At 37.3% G+C, this 19,669-nt stretch overlaps 2 protein-coding genes across 3 annotated transcripts; both read right to left on the bottom strand.

The window, feature by feature from the left end:
- Positions 1 to 6,344: 6,344 nt before the first annotated feature.
- Positions 6,345 to 8,572, bottom strand: LOC139697699 (mitochondrial inner membrane protease subunit 1). The gene is made up of 3 exons (XM_071596523.1): positions 8,240 to 8,572; positions 7,825 to 8,025; positions 6,345 to 7,626 (listed from the first exon to the last, which is right to left on the bottom strand). The coding sequence occupies exons 1-3, from the start codon at positions 8,348 to 8,350 to the stop codon at positions 7,453 to 7,455; spliced, it is 486 nt and encodes a 161-aa protein (XP_071452624.1). The 5' UTR covers positions 8,351 to 8,572; the 3' UTR covers positions 6,345 to 7,452.
- A 246-nt stretch (positions 8,573 to 8,818) lies between these two features.
- On the bottom strand, positions 8,819 to 19,457 carry LOC139697889 (telomeric repeat-binding factor 2-interacting protein 1-like). 2 transcript variants are annotated; one of them, XM_071596753.1, is made up of 7 exons: positions 19,103 to 19,450; positions 18,619 to 18,776; positions 16,779 to 16,868; positions 15,585 to 15,680; positions 14,418 to 14,532; positions 13,293 to 13,405; positions 8,819 to 12,298 (listed from the first exon to the last, which is right to left on the bottom strand). In XM_071596753.1, exons 1-7 carry the CDS (start codon positions 19,208 to 19,210, stop codon positions 12,286 to 12,288), a joined length of 693 nt encoding a protein of 230 aa, XP_071452854.1. In that variant the 5' UTR covers positions 19,211 to 19,450; the 3' UTR covers positions 8,819 to 12,285. The 2 variants fall into 2 exon arrangements, with proteins under 2 accessions (XP_071452854.1, XP_071452853.1); XM_071596752.1 differs by lacking the exon at positions 8,819 to 12,298 and having other exon boundaries at positions 12,396 to 13,405; positions 19,103 to 19,457.
- Positions 19,458 to 19,669: the final 212 nt, after the last annotated feature.

Genomic DNA, 19,669 nt, shown 5'->3' with positions numbered 1-19,669 from the left:
TCTCTATTAACCTGTAGTCTATTTGTTATTGACTGCTATTCATTTCATTGTCTGGAGTGATGTTACACAGACCAAGTTGTCATTTTCTGGAGTGAATTATGGAAAAATTAATGAATGTTTTGCAGTAAATAGGAGTTGACTGTCAGGTTAGGGACTTATTCACAACCTGTACAAGTCACAGTCTGCTAAGGTATGAGTGGTGTTTGGAGAGTTCATATGGGTAGTGTTAGGAAAAGGAGTAACACAGGAGTGTCCATTATCACCTATACTGTTTAAAATACGCGTGTAGGATATGGTAAAAGAGGCAAGAGAAGAATTTGAGGTATATGAAAATCGGTAGGAAATTCATATAATCAGTTAGGTTTGCTGATGACCACGCTTTAGTTAATCACACAACCAAGGGGTTGCAAACTCTGCTGAGTGCATTGAAAGGTAAGTGCGATAGGTATGAGATGAGAATAAATGTAAACAGAACAGAAGTTATGCGATTTTTGAGAAAGAGGTAAGCTAAATTAAATATTGAAATTGGAGTCCATAATCAGAGTAGGTGGAACAGTTTACCTATCTCACAAATGTTTTGAATCAAAATGGTCAAAATAATTAGGGCAGCAGGGACTGAAAGGAAAACAAACAAGGAAGTGCTAGGTATGGTGAGGGAGGAGAAAGGATTGTTGGAAGAAATCACAAAGAGGTAAGAAAGATGGATGTGGAATATATTGATTGGCAATAGGATGTTGGAGTCTGTAATACAGGGGAGAATGTTGGGCAAACGAGTAAGGGGCAGAAATAGGATAGGAATGTTGGGCAGAATGAAGGGAGGAAAGAAATATGCTGAATGGAAGAGGGATTTAGTTGATCTAGCGCCCAATTTCAGATTACTGTACTGGGTACAATTGTACATGTTGTTTCCATCCAAAACCTACCATAATCGATAGAATACCAAGTAATAATAATTAACATAATCACTTTTAAGGATACATCCAATTTGATTAGTTAGGTCACTATGTGAATACTGCTCTAATGTATGGTCACTTTACCAAAAACTCCATATTCACACAATCAAACGAGTTCAAAGAAAATTTGTGCACAAAATTGCATTCAAATTCAATTTTCACAAATATATTTTTAGTTAACATGAAATTTTGCCACAACTAAATCTTCCCTCCTTGAATAAACATAGAAAAATTAATATCATACCTTTTCTTTATAAATTACTGCATAACATGACTGATTCCTTAGAACTCATAAGTGCATTTTTTTAAGGTAATCTACCGGTTAAGGTAGGTTTTTTTTTGTGGATGGACACAATTACCAAACAAACATTTAATTACTCCTAAAAAAAACACAAAATACATCATCCTACTCTATATCAGGTCCCTCTTCATCTCTGAGTACTTTCTTCCTCCCTTCATCCCGTCCAACATCCCTATCCTGTTCCTTCCCTTTCCTCTTTTGCCCAACATTCTACCCTCTATCACAGTCTTCAACATCCCACTGCCGGTCAACACCCCCTTCATCCACTTTTCCTGCCTCCATAGGATTGCTCCCAACAAACCCCTCTCTTCGCCCACCATACCAAGTACTTCCTCATTTGTTTTCTTCTCTGTCCATTTCACCTTCTCCATTCTTCTCCACACCCACATTTCAAAAGCCTCCAGTCTACGTCTATCCTCCTGCTTCAATGACCACGTTTCCGCGCCGTACATAGCTACGCTCCATATCAAAGTTTTTACGAGTCTTTTCTTAACATCCTTACTCAAAGTCCCCGTCATCAACTCCCTCCTCCTCGTGAAAGCCTCTTTGCCTAGCGCAATTCTTCTCCTTACGTCCCTACTACTTTGACCGTGTTGGTCCAAAACACTACCGAGATACGTAAACTGTTCTACCTGCTCTAGTTTTTGCCCTCCTATTTTAATGTTAAGCTTGCCCTTTTTCTTTCTAGAAAATCGCATAACCTTTGTTTTATTAATGTTGATTCTCATCCCATACCTGTCGCACTGAATTTCCAATTCACTCATCAATGTTTTCAACCCCTTGGCTGACTAACAAACTAGAGCTTGGTCATCAGTAAACCTAACTGATTTTACAAATTCCCCTCCGACTTTCATTCCTACCTCCAGTTCTTCCCATGCCTCTTTAATCATTTCCTCTGCATACAGATTGAACAGCACCGGTGATAATGGACAACCCTGCCTCTCACCTCTTCCTAACACTACCCATCCGGACTCCCCGTTCCCCACTTGCACCTAAGCAGTCGGAGATATCTACAGGTTGCGGATTAGCCTCCTTTCCCTCCAATCTATTCCTATTTTCTGCAATATGCTCATTAGTTTTTCCCAATTTACTCTATCAAACGCTTTTTTGAAATCTACGAAACAGGCAAATACGTCCCGATTGTATTCTATATGCCTCTCGACTAGTGATTTCATTACTGCAATGACATCCCATGTGACTCTCTCCTACCTAAACGCAAACTGATCATCCCATAAGTAAGCCTTCGCCTTTCTCTCTATCCTTTAGTTGATGATCTTGAGAACAACTTTAGCTGCATAGGAAATCAAACTTATTGTTCTGCAGTCCTTGCATGATGTAGCCTTTATCTTTTTCGGAGTAGGAATTAACACTGATCTCACAAAGTCTTCCGGCCAGATAATTTCCTAATAGTTACTGCCAATTAGTATATATAGACTCTTCCTCCCACATTTTCCTAAATCTTTCAGTAGTTCCACAGGAATGTTGTCTACCCCAACGGCTTTATTTAGTTTCATCTCCCTTAATTCCCTTTCTTTCTCATTGTCTTGTATGCCTGGATCTAAGCTTCCTCCTCTACGTCATATTCTTTTTCAATGTCTAACTTTGTTGGTCTGAGTTCTTTACTATACAGTTCTTCTATACACTACCACACTACCAATACTTACTACACACACCAATTTCACCCATCCTCTACAAACTTTCCATATCCTCATACTGCGTCTTCTACCATGCTTCTTTTGCTTTATTTGTTGCCCGCCTAAATTTATTATTTAGCTCTTGGTACTTCATTTTGCCTAATTCTGTATTTACATTCTGTCATTTTCGCCGCTCATCCATCTTTGTAATCATCTCATTGGTGACCCATGGTTTCCTAGTCCTTTTAGCATTAACGGTTCCAATAGTGTCTTTTGCAGCTTTCGACAACCCTTTCTTGAAACTTTCCCATTTTTCTTTGATAGTACTTAGCTCTTTACCATCTTCCATGATTTCCTATACCACCTGTTTGTATTCCTTCCTTTTCAAACCATTTAATGCTTCTACATTCCATTTTCTAACTCGCCGCCCCTGCCTTATCTTTTTGAAATGGACGCTACATTTCATAACAACTAAATTGTGGTCAGAGTCTGCATCCGCTCCCGGGAAGCTGTGCGAATTTATCACACTGTTCCTAAACCTGTGTCTAACCAGGATATAATCTAGCTGATACCTTTCTGAGTCACCTGGCATTTTCCATGTATACCTGCGTCTTTTGTGGTGTCTAAACCAAGCGTTGGTGATGACTAACCTCTGTCTCCTGCAGAACTCAACTGCTTTCTCCCCGCGGTCATTCCTCGTGGCTAATCCGTAGTCCCCGACCTCGTCACTATCTCTCCCTTTGCCTACCGTCGCATACCAATCCCCCATCACTATCAAATGTTTCCCTGCAGGAACACACACGATTATGTCCTCTAACTGATCATACAGGGTCGCACCCAAAAGTGGTAGGACTGATTTTCTCTGGCGCAAACGGAGCGGCGGAGGGGGGTCTGCCTGGCAGGGTAAGGTGGAGGGGGCTCTTAGCAACAGACCAACACCAACCTCAGTCGCCTGCGGGCTGTCGTTGAGTGAGGGCATCGTTTTTAGTGAAATGAGTTTTTTGTCCGCATCGGAAAACAAAATGAATCTGAATTTAGAGCAACGTTATTCCATGAAGTTTTGTGCGAAACTCGGGAAGACGGCAACTGAGACCCTCCATATGATCAAGCAGGCTTATGGGGACACTGCCTTAAGCTGTTCCACAGTATTTGAGTGGCACAAGTTGTTTAACGAGGGTAGGGAGCTCGTTGAAGACAACCATCGCTCCGGACGGCCGTCGACGACAAGAACCGACACGAATGTGGACAGAGTGAGGACACTGCTGAACACAGACCGACGCTTAACCAGTGAAGAAATTGCAGACCAGTTGGGTCTGTCTGCATCCAACGTCCAATGCATTATTTCACAGGATTTGGCCATGTGCAAGGTGTGCGCCAAGATGGTGCCGAAAATTCTGCCATGGCACGCTCGTCGTCAGACAGCTCCTGGCCAAATACGGCGTTGCCATGTTGCCGCACCTGCCCTATTCTCCTGATCTGGCACCACCGGACTTTGTCTTCTTCCCCCTGATGAAAAGACAGCTCAAGGGACGATGTTTTGACTCGATAAAGGCCGTTCAAGAGGCTTCGACGAGGGTCATCAACGGCATCCCCAAAGAAAATTTCCAGCGGGCGTATGGGGAATGGGAGCAACGTTATACTAAGTGTGTAGCAGCTCAAGGAGCATACTTTGAAGATTATTAAGTCGATGTAAGTACATCGTCAATAAAATTCTTGTAAAAAAATCAGTCCTACCACTTTTGGGTGCGACCCTGTATATCCTATCGACCTCTTCTTCCTTATGGATGCTCGGTGGCATGTATACCTGAATAATAACCAAGTTCGTCGGCTCTGCTTTTATCTCTACTAGTAATAATCTATCCGTTACCTGCTCTATGTCGACTACGCTTCTTCCTACCTCTTTATTTAATACCATGGCAACCCCTCGTTGGCTCTCGTCCCCACCGCTGTATATTATTCTATACTTATCGCTCCAGTAATCCCCGCTATCCTTCCATCTCACCTCGCATAGACCTAAAATATCTATATTTCCCCTTTCCATCTCTCGCTTAACATTCTCCAATTTCCCTGTCCTCATCATTGTCCTAACATTCCATGTTCCTATTCTAACTAATTTGGTCTTCTTCTCCTGCGTCTTCTGTCCTACTGCTGCTGGTTTTCCCTTGCAAGGGTTTCGTGTGATGATGACCGCGGGAGCCTTGCCTCCCCCGTTGCCGGGCACGACACACGGCCGATTGGGCCGAGCCCCGTAGTTGCCAGGACTCAAAATCTCTGGTTTGTCCATCATGTAAATCTTGGGAATGATAATTGAGGTGGTTTCCCGTTGCCTTCCTCAATAGTGTTTTTAACATGACACCATCACTTACTGGCCGCCCCACTGGGGTCAGATGCCATTGCAGCCGCCTCACTGAGGAACAGACACTGCGTGGACTACCTTTTGTCTGGCTCCTAACCTTCGACCTATCTGGCATGGGTGACCCTACCAGGAGCAATTATTATTACTCCCACCAGCACAGCTCTAGGGGTCATCGGAATGCACAAGCCCTTCCACCACGTCAAGGTTGTAGTCCGGGGAGGGCATAAGTGCATTATCTTTCAGAATACCTCCACATAACACAAGGTATGAAATACTCTTTGATTTAAGATACCATGCATAAAATTAAAATTACTACTTGCCTATAAGCCAGATTATGAGAGATACCAAAAGTTTTCATTGTATTGACCTATTTTCTATCCCTCAAGGACCCCTTAAAAAAAATGCTATTAAGCAACCTGAAGAATTTTAGAATACTAATTATTGCTGTGTCGATATCCGTACATGTGAAGAAGTTATTCCTGATGTCCATTGGGTAAATTTTCTTAACCGATTCCATAAGGTCTATTTAATGACTACTACTAACATTTGGCATTTTGTACCATCATCTGGCCCGTAACAAATACTATATTTCTTAAGTTCTGTTTTCATTTTTAAATTTGGAATATTATTTAACATTCTTTTATGTTTATTTTATTTATATATATTTATATATAATAGTTAATATTATTCAATAATCTTTTTTGTCTACATTAATCTAAATGGGTATGTATGCATACCCTAATAACACCTAAAAATATCTTTCATGCAATTTGTAACCATACGTAAATGTTTTTCAATAATGCAGAACTAATCTATGTTTTTGCCAAAGGGTTATTCCCATCAATAAATAAATTAATACTCAAGACTTTCTTGACTGGCCCTTTTATACCCATAATAATTATGCATAACAACCACAGGGGTAAGAGATGCTGTTTTACCGCAGTTTTAATCGGCAAAATATGAGTGTTTCACCTTTATAAGAACTATTGAGTTATATTTTGTGACAAATAAAAGTGTGAAAAAGTCCAAGGCCCAAACTTCTGAGGATACACACAACTCCACAAAGTTACAACTCCACAACATTTAGGCAATGTTGGTAAGAAATTCATACGTAAATCCTGATAATTTGTTTATCCAACCAATACTTCAGTCTCTGTTAAATTAATATTTCCATATAATATCACTTTAAAAAAATGTGCAGAGCAATGTGTAATACACAGGTTGATACCAGTCTTGAGCACTTCTTTTAGGGCATCGCTGATATTAATACAGCCTGAAACGATTGCATCTACTGCTCTGTTATTCTTGAGAAAGAGAAATGATGATATAACATCAATGGATATCTACTCTCCAGCAATTTTCAGCACAGATGCGTAAATTACATTCTGAAGTCCCATAACAGAAGTTTTGAATGAAATAAGATAGTTAACCAAACCATGAGAATGCTTTCAATCCTTTTTGATAGCATCAGCAACCACGCAGAAAAATAGTGGGTATCCCTGATAATGAACACAGATTTTACCAATTATCCAAATGTCACATTCGACAAGTGGGTTACAAGGAAATGCATATTACTGCAGCGGCCAGATGATACAAGACTCTTGATAAAATGTCAGTTAACTAGTTACCTATGAAATAAATTATCACCAACAATTAGCTGTTTCCAGTCTCGGGGAACATGGCGTGGGTGAATAGCAAAACACACGAGCCATTTCACCAGAACAAACTTAAAAGAATAATTACTAATCATTGAGTAATGCAAACAGCTTTTAATTATATTATTCATTCCTGTTCAAACACTTTTTGATTGTTGCTATAGCATAAAAATTGAAGAACAAAGTTTTTACATAAAAAATTATTGTAAAACTCAATGTATTGATTCTCTCATCTGCAGTTCACTGTAAACAAATTTAATTGTGAAAAAATTCTCTGCGTAGATAAACTGGAACATTGAACCACCTACCCGGAACCACTTTAACAATGCTAGGTAATGACCATTGCAGTTGAATGGAAGCTGTGCGCCAGGGGTAAAAATGAAATGTCATTTTTCTGCTCCTGAGCTGTTTATCAGCATGATAGAGTATAACTTTGAAAATAATTTAACGTTTTCTTATGTACACACATTGGCTATCACTATTACCTACTGGGTATAAATGAAATATAACAATTTTCACATGAGTTTACTGAATTATTTCAACTGTCCAGAACTCATCTTCCAGATGGATCATTCAATGAATTGGAGAACACTCTCATGTCTTGTGGGGGCCATACTTTACAAAGTGCTCTTCCCCTGATCAATCCTTGAGGCACAGGTCCATAATCCCTAGAATCAGTGGAATTACTGTTGTTATCTCCCTCCAGCCATACATAACCTCGAGGCACCTGCAACAAAGGCAAAAACGAAAAATGTTATTTTCACCATTATTTTATTTATAATAGCTGGTACTTAATTTATGAACTTGTACGGTAATCATCGAAAAATGAGTGTAGATATAGCAAAGAAGTGCATGGCGAAAATCCTACGCAAAATCTCTAAATACAGATTTTCATTTAAATGCAATTACAAATTCAATAACTCACCACATCGGATTTTATCATTCCCCATCTCACTCGATCTCCTGGAAGACCGACCACACGCTTGCAAATGAGTTGTCGGGGATTGTTCGGAGACTTGGCAATAACAATATCTCCTTTCTTTATTCTTCGAAGCCTTGGGGTGATATGTTCGGTTAATATGATGTTCTGACTCTCTATTGTCGGTTCCATAGATGGCCCAACGCACTAATTTCATAGTTGTTCGGTACAAAAATAACAAAGAATTAACAAAAGCCCTTTTCAAATCATACTTATTACTTTCATCGTGAAATTTCAAAGCTCATGAAATGATTATATTATTCAATAACCAAGGACTAGCACACGTTGAATATGAGCAACAAGAGCAAACAATTCAAACACCCCAATATTAACAAAAAAGCTGCAACAAGGCAATACTTACGACGACAAAATCGCCGATAAATTCTAGGGTACAATGGGCTATACATCCATATTTCACCACACATCCCACAAGCACGAAAAATTTAGTACTAAAAGTCTTTAGGTTTACCATTATTGCAGTCTCTACTGAACTATATATTGAAAATCACATCCCTTAAAGCTTTCATCTGAGTATTAACTGCTATCCGCGGAGCCTGACAACTGCCTTGTAAAAAAGGTCTTATTTACATGAAAATTTGGTACTCGGAATTAAAAGCATGTTAGGAAATTTAAGTCAAAACCTCGCAACATGACACAATACCAGTCTTCATGATGATAAGAAATACAAAATTTTCATAGCGATGCAGAAGAAAAACATTTTCATATTGGAATGTTAATTAATTGTGATACTAGATGGCAATAGGGTCAACCACAGTGGCGGGCAAACCAAAGAGAATTTCTGGATTAACCGGAAGACCACATTTTTAGGGCCGCAGTAGAGGGCAATAAGGAAAAATTTGCGCTAAACAGAGAACATCAAGCAAAAATTAAGATGTGCATAATTTTTATTCAATTTTAAAGACCATACAATTATCTTGATTCATCATGTACATGTCGTCCAAGTATTACCCTGATGTTGAAACATTAAATAATTAGGAGAATGATCATGTCATCAATGGAAAACAGTACATCTAAAATACAATATTACAAAAGTCTATTTCAAAATATTAATGTATGGAATAAAGGAAGGATTGGCAGACATTTCTCCATTCATTTTTGAACCTTATTTGGTAAATGAGTAGGCTTGAAAGCTAGTTGAAAAATTGTATCACAAAGTTGTACGACTCATCTGTGCTCTTAGGGCCTGGCAACCCTGGAGTTATTACATATCTGAATCAAGAGTGTCCTCTTTTTGAGTATATGATGGTGTTTTTCATAGAGCGCCTGCTTAGTATGCCATTGACTAACATTAGAGGCAAAAGATGACCAACGTCGTAATACATGTACTATAGATAAGAATTTATAATATTTGCACCATTACTTTCGATCGGGTAAGTAAGATGAATTTAAGTTCCATGTGTTCGAAGCCATCATAGGGAATTTCAAGCTTTAGGGTTGAATGATCAACACAGTCAAATTCTGAAGTTCATTGGCTCAGTGAATGAGATATATTGCTTCACTTCAAATGTATGCAATATATTTATTACAAGTGTAAAGGACATTACATTGTGTTTACAAACTATGAAACCATGATCGAATTCCTCAAATAAATATAAAATTCAAAATTAATGTTTTTACAGATAGTTGACTACAAAAATCCTTATTATAGATACATTTTCATCCTTAATTTATAATATTATGCATTTCATGATAGAGCTTGTCATTAAATAAATACTAATAATTGTCACAAAGGACCTCTGATTTTGGCAATATGGGAATTTCATTTTTGGAGGGATTTCAACAGCCAATAATAGTTTGCCCCCTGTGAAGTGACTCATTGCAAGTGCAAAATGCAGCAAATAATTAAACAGCTGTACACCATCAACTTAAGTGCTGGACTGGGGATATCGGTTACAAGGACATTGGACATGATTTTCCAAGTGTTCAAGGATGAAAGCATGCCATTAACTGCAGTTTTTAAGGGCACAGGCTCTTCAAAGATGGCTGTGTGGAGGACGAAACCAGTACTGGATAGCCATCGACGTCAAGAACCAACAATAATGTGCAACATGTGCGTGAAATGCTGAATTCAGACTGTCGGTTAAGCGTGCACATGATCAGAAATCATATTGGAATCAATAAGATGGCAGTACACACTAATTTAATCACTGAAAATTTGTCAATGCAAAAGATCTGCTCTAAACTTGTCTCAAAGGCACCCCGCTACTCCTGCTCCAAGATAACTGACTACCAGGGGAAAAAACGGCATCGCAACAATTCTCCAACCCCCTTACAGTCATGACTTGGCACCAGAAGATTATTTCTTTTTCCCAAACGTGACATCCTTCCGGAATGCACCTGCCAAGGAACCTTTGAGTCTTGGAAAAGCCACTGGCAGAAGTGTGTCAACGCTCAAAGGATGTTCTTTGAAGAATCTTGAGACATTTTACCAATAACTGAACAAAATCTATTTTTCCCAATACTTTTTATAGGACCCTTGTAATTCTGGATGATGATTACGCAGAGAGGTCTTAAGAATAACAAGTAAAAATTAAATTTCTAACTTGATTTTATTTTAGCAATGTAAAGTTAACGATATCCCCTCATGAATGGTAGGCTATTGAGATGTGGGTGTGAAGAATGGAAAACAAACAATGAATTTCCAGACATGGTAGGGGAAGAGTGATGGTTGCTGGGAAAAGTTTAAAGAAAGCAGGTTGGAGGGGCAATAACATAGTTGTTAATCATAATAAAATGTTGCTCCATACCTTTCCAGCTGTTCATCAGTTTCTGACCTTAAAAAGCATGGATTCTTAGTCCAATTCCTTTTTTTGACTGGCATGGCCCATTGTGAATTCTACCTCTTCCCCAAATGGAAATCAAGCTTACGGTTGAAGATTTGTCATCACTGAGACATTGTCAATCTGTCCTCCCATGGCTTGATCATATCACGTATTTTACGATTACAACTTTCTTCAAACTTTGACACTGTTTAAGCCATTAATTGGTGACATTTCTTCATTGAACAAATAACAGAAACATGGCAAATCCACAGTTCACATTTATTGATGACCAGGCTTTCACCTCTGTTTGGGATCATCATGTGGATATACATCGAAAAGCATGGTATACATATACTTTTAGGTTGATGGGGAAGAAGGAGGAGTGAGAGGGGGTAAGGTGGGGGGGTGGATGACTGATTTCCCCAAGAAAGCGAGTCTATGCCACTTTGGTATGTAATTTCCCTAGGGCTTACTGTTGTTTTTCTTTCGGGTGCCAAGTGTTTGTTGGCATCAGACATGGATTTACTGCATTGACTGCACCTCAAGGAATGAAATCTGCTAACTTTAGTAAATTTAGCATCTTGAATGGGCATGTATCGCTTGATCTGCATAACAGGCATTGTGAAAATGACCTTTCCCTGGGAAAATATAGGGCGAATCCAGGATTTCTAGGTCAGCTATTTTAGTATAACATTAACCCAATAATTACACCCCTATCTGTCAGTAAAGATGTAAAAACAAACAAACCATTTTCACTTTGAAACACCTGCCGAGTACAACTCATTTGGGATTGGTTTTCCAACATATTTGTCAAAACCTCAACCCAAAGGTTAGTTGGGGATGAAACTCATCTATTACTATACCTTATGGCATGTGAAATTGAGTGAGTTATGTTGAAGAGAGTAGCTCCTCTTCCAAGTCACTGGCAAGAGTAGAGAGAGAGGCTAGTAGGGTTCAGAGGTATCACATGGGAGCTGAAATTATACCCCATCTAGTCAGCATATACATTCTCTAATAAGAGGAATTGAATCTTGTCATATGGCATAATTGGCATGAAGTACATAATTTGATTATTTTTAAGGCCAATTTTTAGCAAGTTTAAGTAGAAATGCCTCATTGTATGATCCTCTTCCATAACGCACACCTAGTTTCACTCACTTCTTATGCCACTGCCTTCATATGTAGGTTTATCCCTTGCATATTGACCAAAAACAAGTAATTATGAAATTTTCTACTTGGTGGTCATGATGATATGATTAAGTTAAACTTTTTCACATTAAAAAAATTAATTTGATGAGTATAGTTTTACTAGAAATTATTTTTGATTATAATAATACAATTATCAAATTAATTAATTTGATAATCATACAATGATGCTTACAATAGATGATAAAAATAAACTTCTCCCCTGATTTAACAATATTGAATCACACGATCGAATGAATTTTGATTAAAAATAACTCATGCAGCAAAACAAATGAAAATGTCTTGAATTCAACTATATAGTTTTCAAATGCTGTCACCAGGATTTTTGATGATTAATTTTCATTTCTAACTATCAACTGTGTCATCAGGGAAGCAAGATTGCCCAATCATTACCATCTTCATTGCCGGTAAAAATCTTCTAATATGGACGTCTAAAAAACAGAAAGGAAACAATTAGGTTGAGTTGAAACTTGAATCTTAATGTACTTTATTTAAACAATAAATGTAAGAATACAAACATAACTCAACAGAAAAGCAGGATAACATGCCATGCCATGAAATATTCATAGATGTGTAGGATTGACTAGGTTACAAAACAGATGGGGAAAATGGCAAACACACTGTGAGGAAGAAGGTATGAAATCAATTACAAAAGAAAAAGGTTTGTCCAGGACTTGAGTTTGTTAGAAAGAAGTCAGTCTAGGTCTATCGTGCTTCTTCTATCTAGCAGGATGCATAAATCAATTACAAATGTTTTATTTTCTCATCTCTCTCCAACTTTTCATCACTTAGGTCGATTTTGTTATAATTTGATCAAGCAATTCAGTTTGGACAGTGAAATACGTTTTTAAGAAACAATTATAATGCTTTTTTTTGCCGAGGCTAACTCTGTAAAGCTTTTCAACAGAGTACAAGACAGTAAAAGGATAATGATTCACATAAAATTGGCATAGCCAAATCAAATATCATTTCAGACGTAAAAAAAAAGAAATGTTCTGCATTTTGACCCAAAACACATTATGCCTTTAATACAGTATAGTCTCATGAGTCATAAGCTATTAGATAAACAAAACCTAATATAGAACAGAAATAAAATATATTGCCATTATTCAATTAATTGTTACACAAAATTAAGATACACGTAATACGTCCATATTTCCTTCCTGCCTCTTAAATTGATGAAATCACCTCAGCAAGAACACTGACAACTTATTTTTATCCACTGCCAAAGCTTCTCTCCATGTTAGATCTTGGGATATTATATGATGATGAGGTGAATTCTTAGACTCTATGATATTTACAAAGACAGAAGTAGTAGCTACATCTTGGGCATATGAAGACTAGCACTGTTCTCATGGTCCTGACAGAAACAAAATGTGCATTCACCACTCAATATTATAAACTTAAAAATTAACAGATAGGTACCTTTTTTTAAAACACTTAACATGCTTTTCAGAAAGTCCAAATGTGTTAATACTTGGCAAGACCTTCTTTTTAAAATGCTCTTTTAATGATTGCCATGATCTTCCTTGGCAGACCTTTGAAAAAAAAACAATAAGAAAAACATGAATTAATCACGAGCAAATTGCAAATTTTGGCTGATGCTATTCAATAAAGGAATATCTATAAAGAATAATTAAGCTACAAGATATGCATTCAAATAGTGGTGCATTAGCATGCTATGAACAATCCTTTTGAGAATGGAGTCCATGCGTTAAACAAATTGCATGTACCAATGACACTTTGTAAATTACTCAAACGAAAGAAATTTGATTGATTGGCAATAGAGTGTCATAATTGTAAGGTCGGCAACACAAGAAAAGATTGCATATAAAGCCAATTGGCTGCCAAAGTCCTATTGAAGGTTGGGGCACCAAAGAATTGAATTTTATCAGAGACAGATAGGAAGACTTTCACTCAGCAAAAAAAGACAACTCCCAGTACTTCTTCGGGCAGAACAACAATGTGGTGCACCGTCTCTAAATTTAATCCCTCAATTCAGTCGGAGGCCCAAGTATTAATACCCTTTGCTTGAATGTCTTGGTGACTTTGGCCAACGGGCTCCCATTAAGAGGAGGGGTCTCTCACTGGTAGGACAATATAGAGGGTGTCCAGAGGCCTGCAGCCAGCATCGAATTGTTTGTGCTATTTACTCATTGGAGTCTGATAATAATCTGCTTTTCTCAATAATGTTTCACCTGCCCTAAGTGTCAACACATCCATTAATCTTAATTTAAAATTAAGATTCCTGCTTATCCCATCTCTGCACCGTGTTATCACCCCACTCAACTCATCAATATGTCACTTCAGAGCTCACATGGGGAAAAATCACTACAAGAGAATATGTTTCCAACTTGAGTTCCTGATGACTGCAAGCAAATATAAACATTCACATTCTAATTGTGATTTAATTAAGAGCAGAAATAAGTGAACCCAACAGAGGTAACTTATATTGATTGCAGTGTCCTCCAGTTATTTTGTGACATCTGAGTGAGCAATAACTTTGAAATAATCATTAGTCTAAAATCACTGAAATAATGTTCAACATACCTCTTCTTTTTCCATATCCATCCAAAGAGAATTTCCACCGACCGAGGCATATGATTTATTCTTAATAATCCAATTAATCATTGCTAATCTTTCACTTTCATTGTATGGTCTGGCTCTGAAAGAAAAATCTTAAATTAGAAAACTATACTATGGGATGAATTACATAATACAGACCAAATTATGCAAATTAATATACAAAATTTTAAGAACTTGACAGAATTCTTACCACTCATGAGGTAAAAAAAAGCTAGTGATGAATTTTTCAAAAAAGAGCGATTACCTCCCAAATGCCTACTGCATCAGGAACAAAAAAATACACAGGGTAGACTTAATTCAATACAAGTAGTTAGGCATTACCCTCTCTCACGACCTCTCCTGGGTGAAACATATATGGGGAATATGTGGACAAACTAACAAAAAATAATGATTTTTTTTAGATGAGTGTCTGGGAAACGTTGTGAAAAGGTTTAAGAGAAATGTTATCTTTCAATTGTAATACCTCTTTTAGAATATGCCACTAGTATATGAGATCATCATGAAGTTGGATTGAATGCTTAATTGGATGGCATGCGGTATAGAGGAGAAAGAATTGTGAAATGTTGTCATAACAAACTGAGTAGTGAATCAAAATTATTAGAGGATCTGGATTAGGAGTGACTCACGGAGTGAAGACTAAAATATAGATAGCTATAGGTATGTATTGTATATACTGTATATACAGTATTAAAGGCGTATTTTATAAGATGGAAGACATATGCTCTTGCATTAATTGGAAGGATGTCTCTTTAGCAATGGTGTTGAAAATGTGTTAACAGCCCCTTACCTTATTACAGCATGAGAAATCATGTCAATAAAATTCAAGAAATTAAAGGCAAATTATATTTAAGATGTCATTTTTTGCATGAATGATAATGGATCAGAATAAAATAAGTTTTGTCTGACCCCGCTAAGAGGGAAAGGTCTTTTGGGTCAAGGGTAGTCTGGTATGTAACCAATCCCTGCCACACATCCTAGAGGTGGCTGGCAGGGTACTAAATAAAACTAAAAATTTTATTTTTGTTACAAATGCTTTAACTGTTATCTGTTATTTGTAAATAACACAAGCAGCCTTTTCAGACTAAAAAGTATACTTCTTATACCTGAAGATACAAAACACTTTCCACTTACATGTTTTTCAAACTTTGATGATAACGAAAACTCTCCAAAAAAATATCATCATCTTGTAGTTCAATATCAGTTTCTTCATCATCTGATTTTTTTTTACTGAAAGAAAAAATATGTCATCACACAGGATACATATTAGCATTTCACAAAAATTTAAATAACCAAATTAATAAAATAAAAACTACTATCGCCGCAATAAGTTAGCAACACTCGTCCCGCAAAGAAAACAAAATTTGTTGTCATGGTTTCTGGGAAAAGATTTTCCACAACAGTGACCAATCCCAACCTCTCAACCAGAACACCCTTCTGCAGTAGTTTGTGGGAATGTTACTTCCTCGTCAGTGACCAACTACAAACCCAATTGGTACTATTGACAAATTTCAAGAGACTCTGTTGTGGATACCTGGATTTATTAACAGATTTACATTAGCCATGACTGTTTATGGGAATAAATTCTGCACCAGGTGCAAACACAGAGGTGACACACTCACAAGCTCTCAGAAAACTATCACTCAAACATTCTAAAAGGGCCTCAACACTGGGAGAATATTACTCAAATTGAGCAAAGTTAGCAAAAAAACAGGGAAAGACTAGAGTATGCATCGATGCGCATATTTAGGATACAAGGTAGCCCTCCTCAGCGAACTGAAGGAAAAAAGACTTTCAACAAAAGGTTGTAAGGGACATTAATTTAAGAGGCTGTAGAGCTCAATTCCTTTTATTTTTTAAATAGCCAGTTGAAACTCAACATTTGTATGCTACTCCAAGGCATTTTCATTCAATGGTTTTGCATATTTAAGTTGTAACATTTTCTTTTCATGCTTTCCTCCATCAAAAACGTCCATGACTTCAATTTTATGAAAAGTAGATCATCAACTTGATAGTGCATATATATATATATATATATATATATATATATATATATATATTGCCAACTAGTAGAAAGGTATGATTTTACACAGAGGTTACACTCTGGTGCTCCTGAATTTTTATCTCTAAATCCTTTATTTCACATGCAATTTAATCTCCAGAAACTTTTTTGCAATGCACATAACTTATCAGTTATCATACATATACAATACAAAATATGAAGCATTTTATTCAAATGATTATAAGAAATAACCTTTTTCCCACTTGCAGTTACTGCAAAGAGTGGACAAATATCGAATTTAATAAATGCTACTTTAATGGCATTACCACTGAAGAGGAATGTCCTTCCATGACTTTTTCTTCAGTAAAACTAAGTTTGCATCATATCCTTCTATATATTTGGAATTTTTGTTCAACCTGAAATAAATATATGTTAATAAGTTTCTGGTAAAGAAATTATTTATCACAAGCACATAAAAATATTTACAACAATAACAATGTATTACTACGTGTGGCTGAAAGATCTGATAATGGCCTTGGTTAACGCATCTTTTTTAAGGTTGATGTAATTTTTTTTAAGATTAAGGTAGGTTTTGGATGGACAAAGCTACCAAATAAATACATTGTTTCTCCTAACAAAATACAACCCAACATCCTGCTTTACAACCAGCCTCTCTTCATCTCAGTGTAATTCCTTCATCCCTTCATTCTGTTCCACATACGAATCCTATTCCTGCCCCTCCCTTGTTTGTTTAACATTCTCCCCTCTATCACACCCTTCAACTCCTCACTACTAGTCAATATGCTTTTCATCCATTTTTCCTTCCTCTTCATGATTTCTCCCAACAATCCCCACTTCTCGCCCACCATACCTAGCACTTCCTCATTTGTTTTCCTTTTGGTCTATTTCACCTCATCCATCCTTCTCCACACCCACATTTCAAAAGCCCCCAATGTACATCTTTTGTCCTGCTTCAGTGACCTTGTTTCCACGCCATACATAACTATGCTCCATATCAAAGTTTTGATGAGTCTTTTCTTAACATTTTTCCTCGACGTCTCTGCCACTCCCTCTCCCTTGTGAAAGCCTCTGCATAGTGCAATTCTTCTCCTTATGTCCCTACTACTTTGACTATTTTGGTCCAAAAGACTTCCGAGATATATAAACACTTTCACTATTGGTTCATCGTTGTCAAGAAGAATTGTTCTTCACCATTGAATATGTGAGCATGGTAAGCGATGGCCTCTTTGACATGCTTTTGATCGTTCGGAATAGGATCCTTCGGGAGTACATGAAAGGCGTTGGTGGATATGAGCTTTAGGCACTTACTGGTATTATCGTCCTTAACTAGAATAACAGTGCAGTTTCATTGTCAGCTTGGCTGAATACGAGTTGGTTTTCTTCCTTCAACTTTCAGAGTGACTTCAGAATCTCACCTTCAGATGATGATCGGGAAGGATTGGAAGGCGAGTTCTTCATGTCTGTCGCTATGGCGTTGGCGACCAAATGCTTCATACCAGAGGATTAATTAGATGGAGCAACTTTGCAGTCCATTGCCAAGTTCTTATAACCTTTGGTTGAGATAGGGATGGCCAGAGCAAATTTCAATCCCTTATTTAGGAGTGAAAGAGCATTAGGGGAAATTTCCCAACTGGATAAATTTAAGACTCTGTTGGCAAAATGGTGTTCACTTTGTTGTTGGGGAGGTGGATCACTGATGGAAGACTGTTGTTTAACAACAGTGAGCCATAAAAGCTTATGGTTCATCACTGCACATTTTTAATCAGCAATAGCCACTGCGAGGGACTGCTCTTCATCATCGAAGGCACAAAATCCAGTTCCTTTCCCTGTGCCGGTTGTGGTTTCCAAGGAAGGTCTGGTACCTGAACAATCATTTGCTCGGGAATCGAACCCGGGCCCCTCCGGCCAGCAGTCCAACGCTCTAGAATATGTAATTATCTAAATAATATTTGTTTTTCTATTAAATTTCGATTGTATTCTGCATGCACTTCTCCAAAAGAATCCAACACCAGCGTGTTGTGCATGAATGGCCTCTGAATAAAATATAAATGCAGCATAAATCTATGCAGCATCACTTTTGCCATAATAGGTATTAATATTTTAACTAGGTCCTTTAGGTAGTCTAGTCTGCAAGTAGATTATTACCTATACTTGTTGAGGTCCAGGAGACAATTTGCATCACAGCAATCAGGAATATAGCGGCAATCAAAATTTTCTTCTTCTCTTACTAAACGTGACTCTTGCGTATCTAAAACAATAGTGTGTGGACCATCCCTCCTGGCATGAACAATTCCTCCACCTTTCTTAAATTACAAAAAAAACTATGGCATAGAAAATAATAAAAGACAAAATTTACTGTTCTATATCCTTTAAGTACAGAAAAATATTATCATTCAATCACACAAGTAATAGATTTGAATGGATAACTAGGTACGTGGGTACCTAAGAGTCAATTCAATATACGATACTGGCATATTCATTTTAGATCGTCTTTTATGATTAAACTTTAATGCTTGACAAAGGCTCATTGCTTGATTCAGAAATAGAGATTTTGATTGAATTTATTATGGCGCAGATGGCATTTACCTATTATCACTAACTACCGCTGAATTTTCATTTCTCTAACTACCTTGATCAGGTGAACAGCTACTGATGAAGATGACGGCAGCCCACGAATGGAAAACTCCAATGGTGCCCCATCATCATTGAGAAACAAGATAGGCAATACGTGATCCATTACTTAGGTATTTGAACGTTTATCCTTTATTTAACATTAACACTTTTAAATAACGTAGAATCAGGGGCCATTCATTTGAATTTATTGAACCTCATTATAATTCTTATGAAAATTCAAAAAAATCTCACATTTGTCAGATTGAAAATTGAATGTTATCAGAATTTTTACTTGGCATTAATACTCTGAACCCGCTCGAAATCTTAAATTTCATGATCGGATACCTACAGCGATGAATCGCTTGGATGGGTTCGATCGACAGTGATCGATATCCTTCGATGCCGTCGATAGGAATAAACCTTGTTGAACAGTTCAAACCTGTCATACCATAATGATATTAATCATGGGAATTTAGATGGAAGTAGACCGGGCGCAAATGGCCACATACCGTAATGTATTCGTGGTTTTAATGAGTATAGAATGTATGTCGCAACCTCGGTGTCTTTGTTGTTTCAATCCAAA

Source organism: Hetaerina americana, unplaced genomic scaffold, assembly GCF_022747635.1.
Source record: "Hetaerina americana unplaced genomic scaffold, ioHetAmer1.1.p SCAF_8, whole genome shotgun sequence".
NCBI lineage: Eukaryota > Metazoa > Arthropoda > Insecta > Odonata > Calopterygidae > Hetaerina > Hetaerina americana.
The sequence above is the reverse complement of the archived record's forward strand: the minus strand, read 5'-3'. Positions and strand labels throughout refer to the sequence as shown.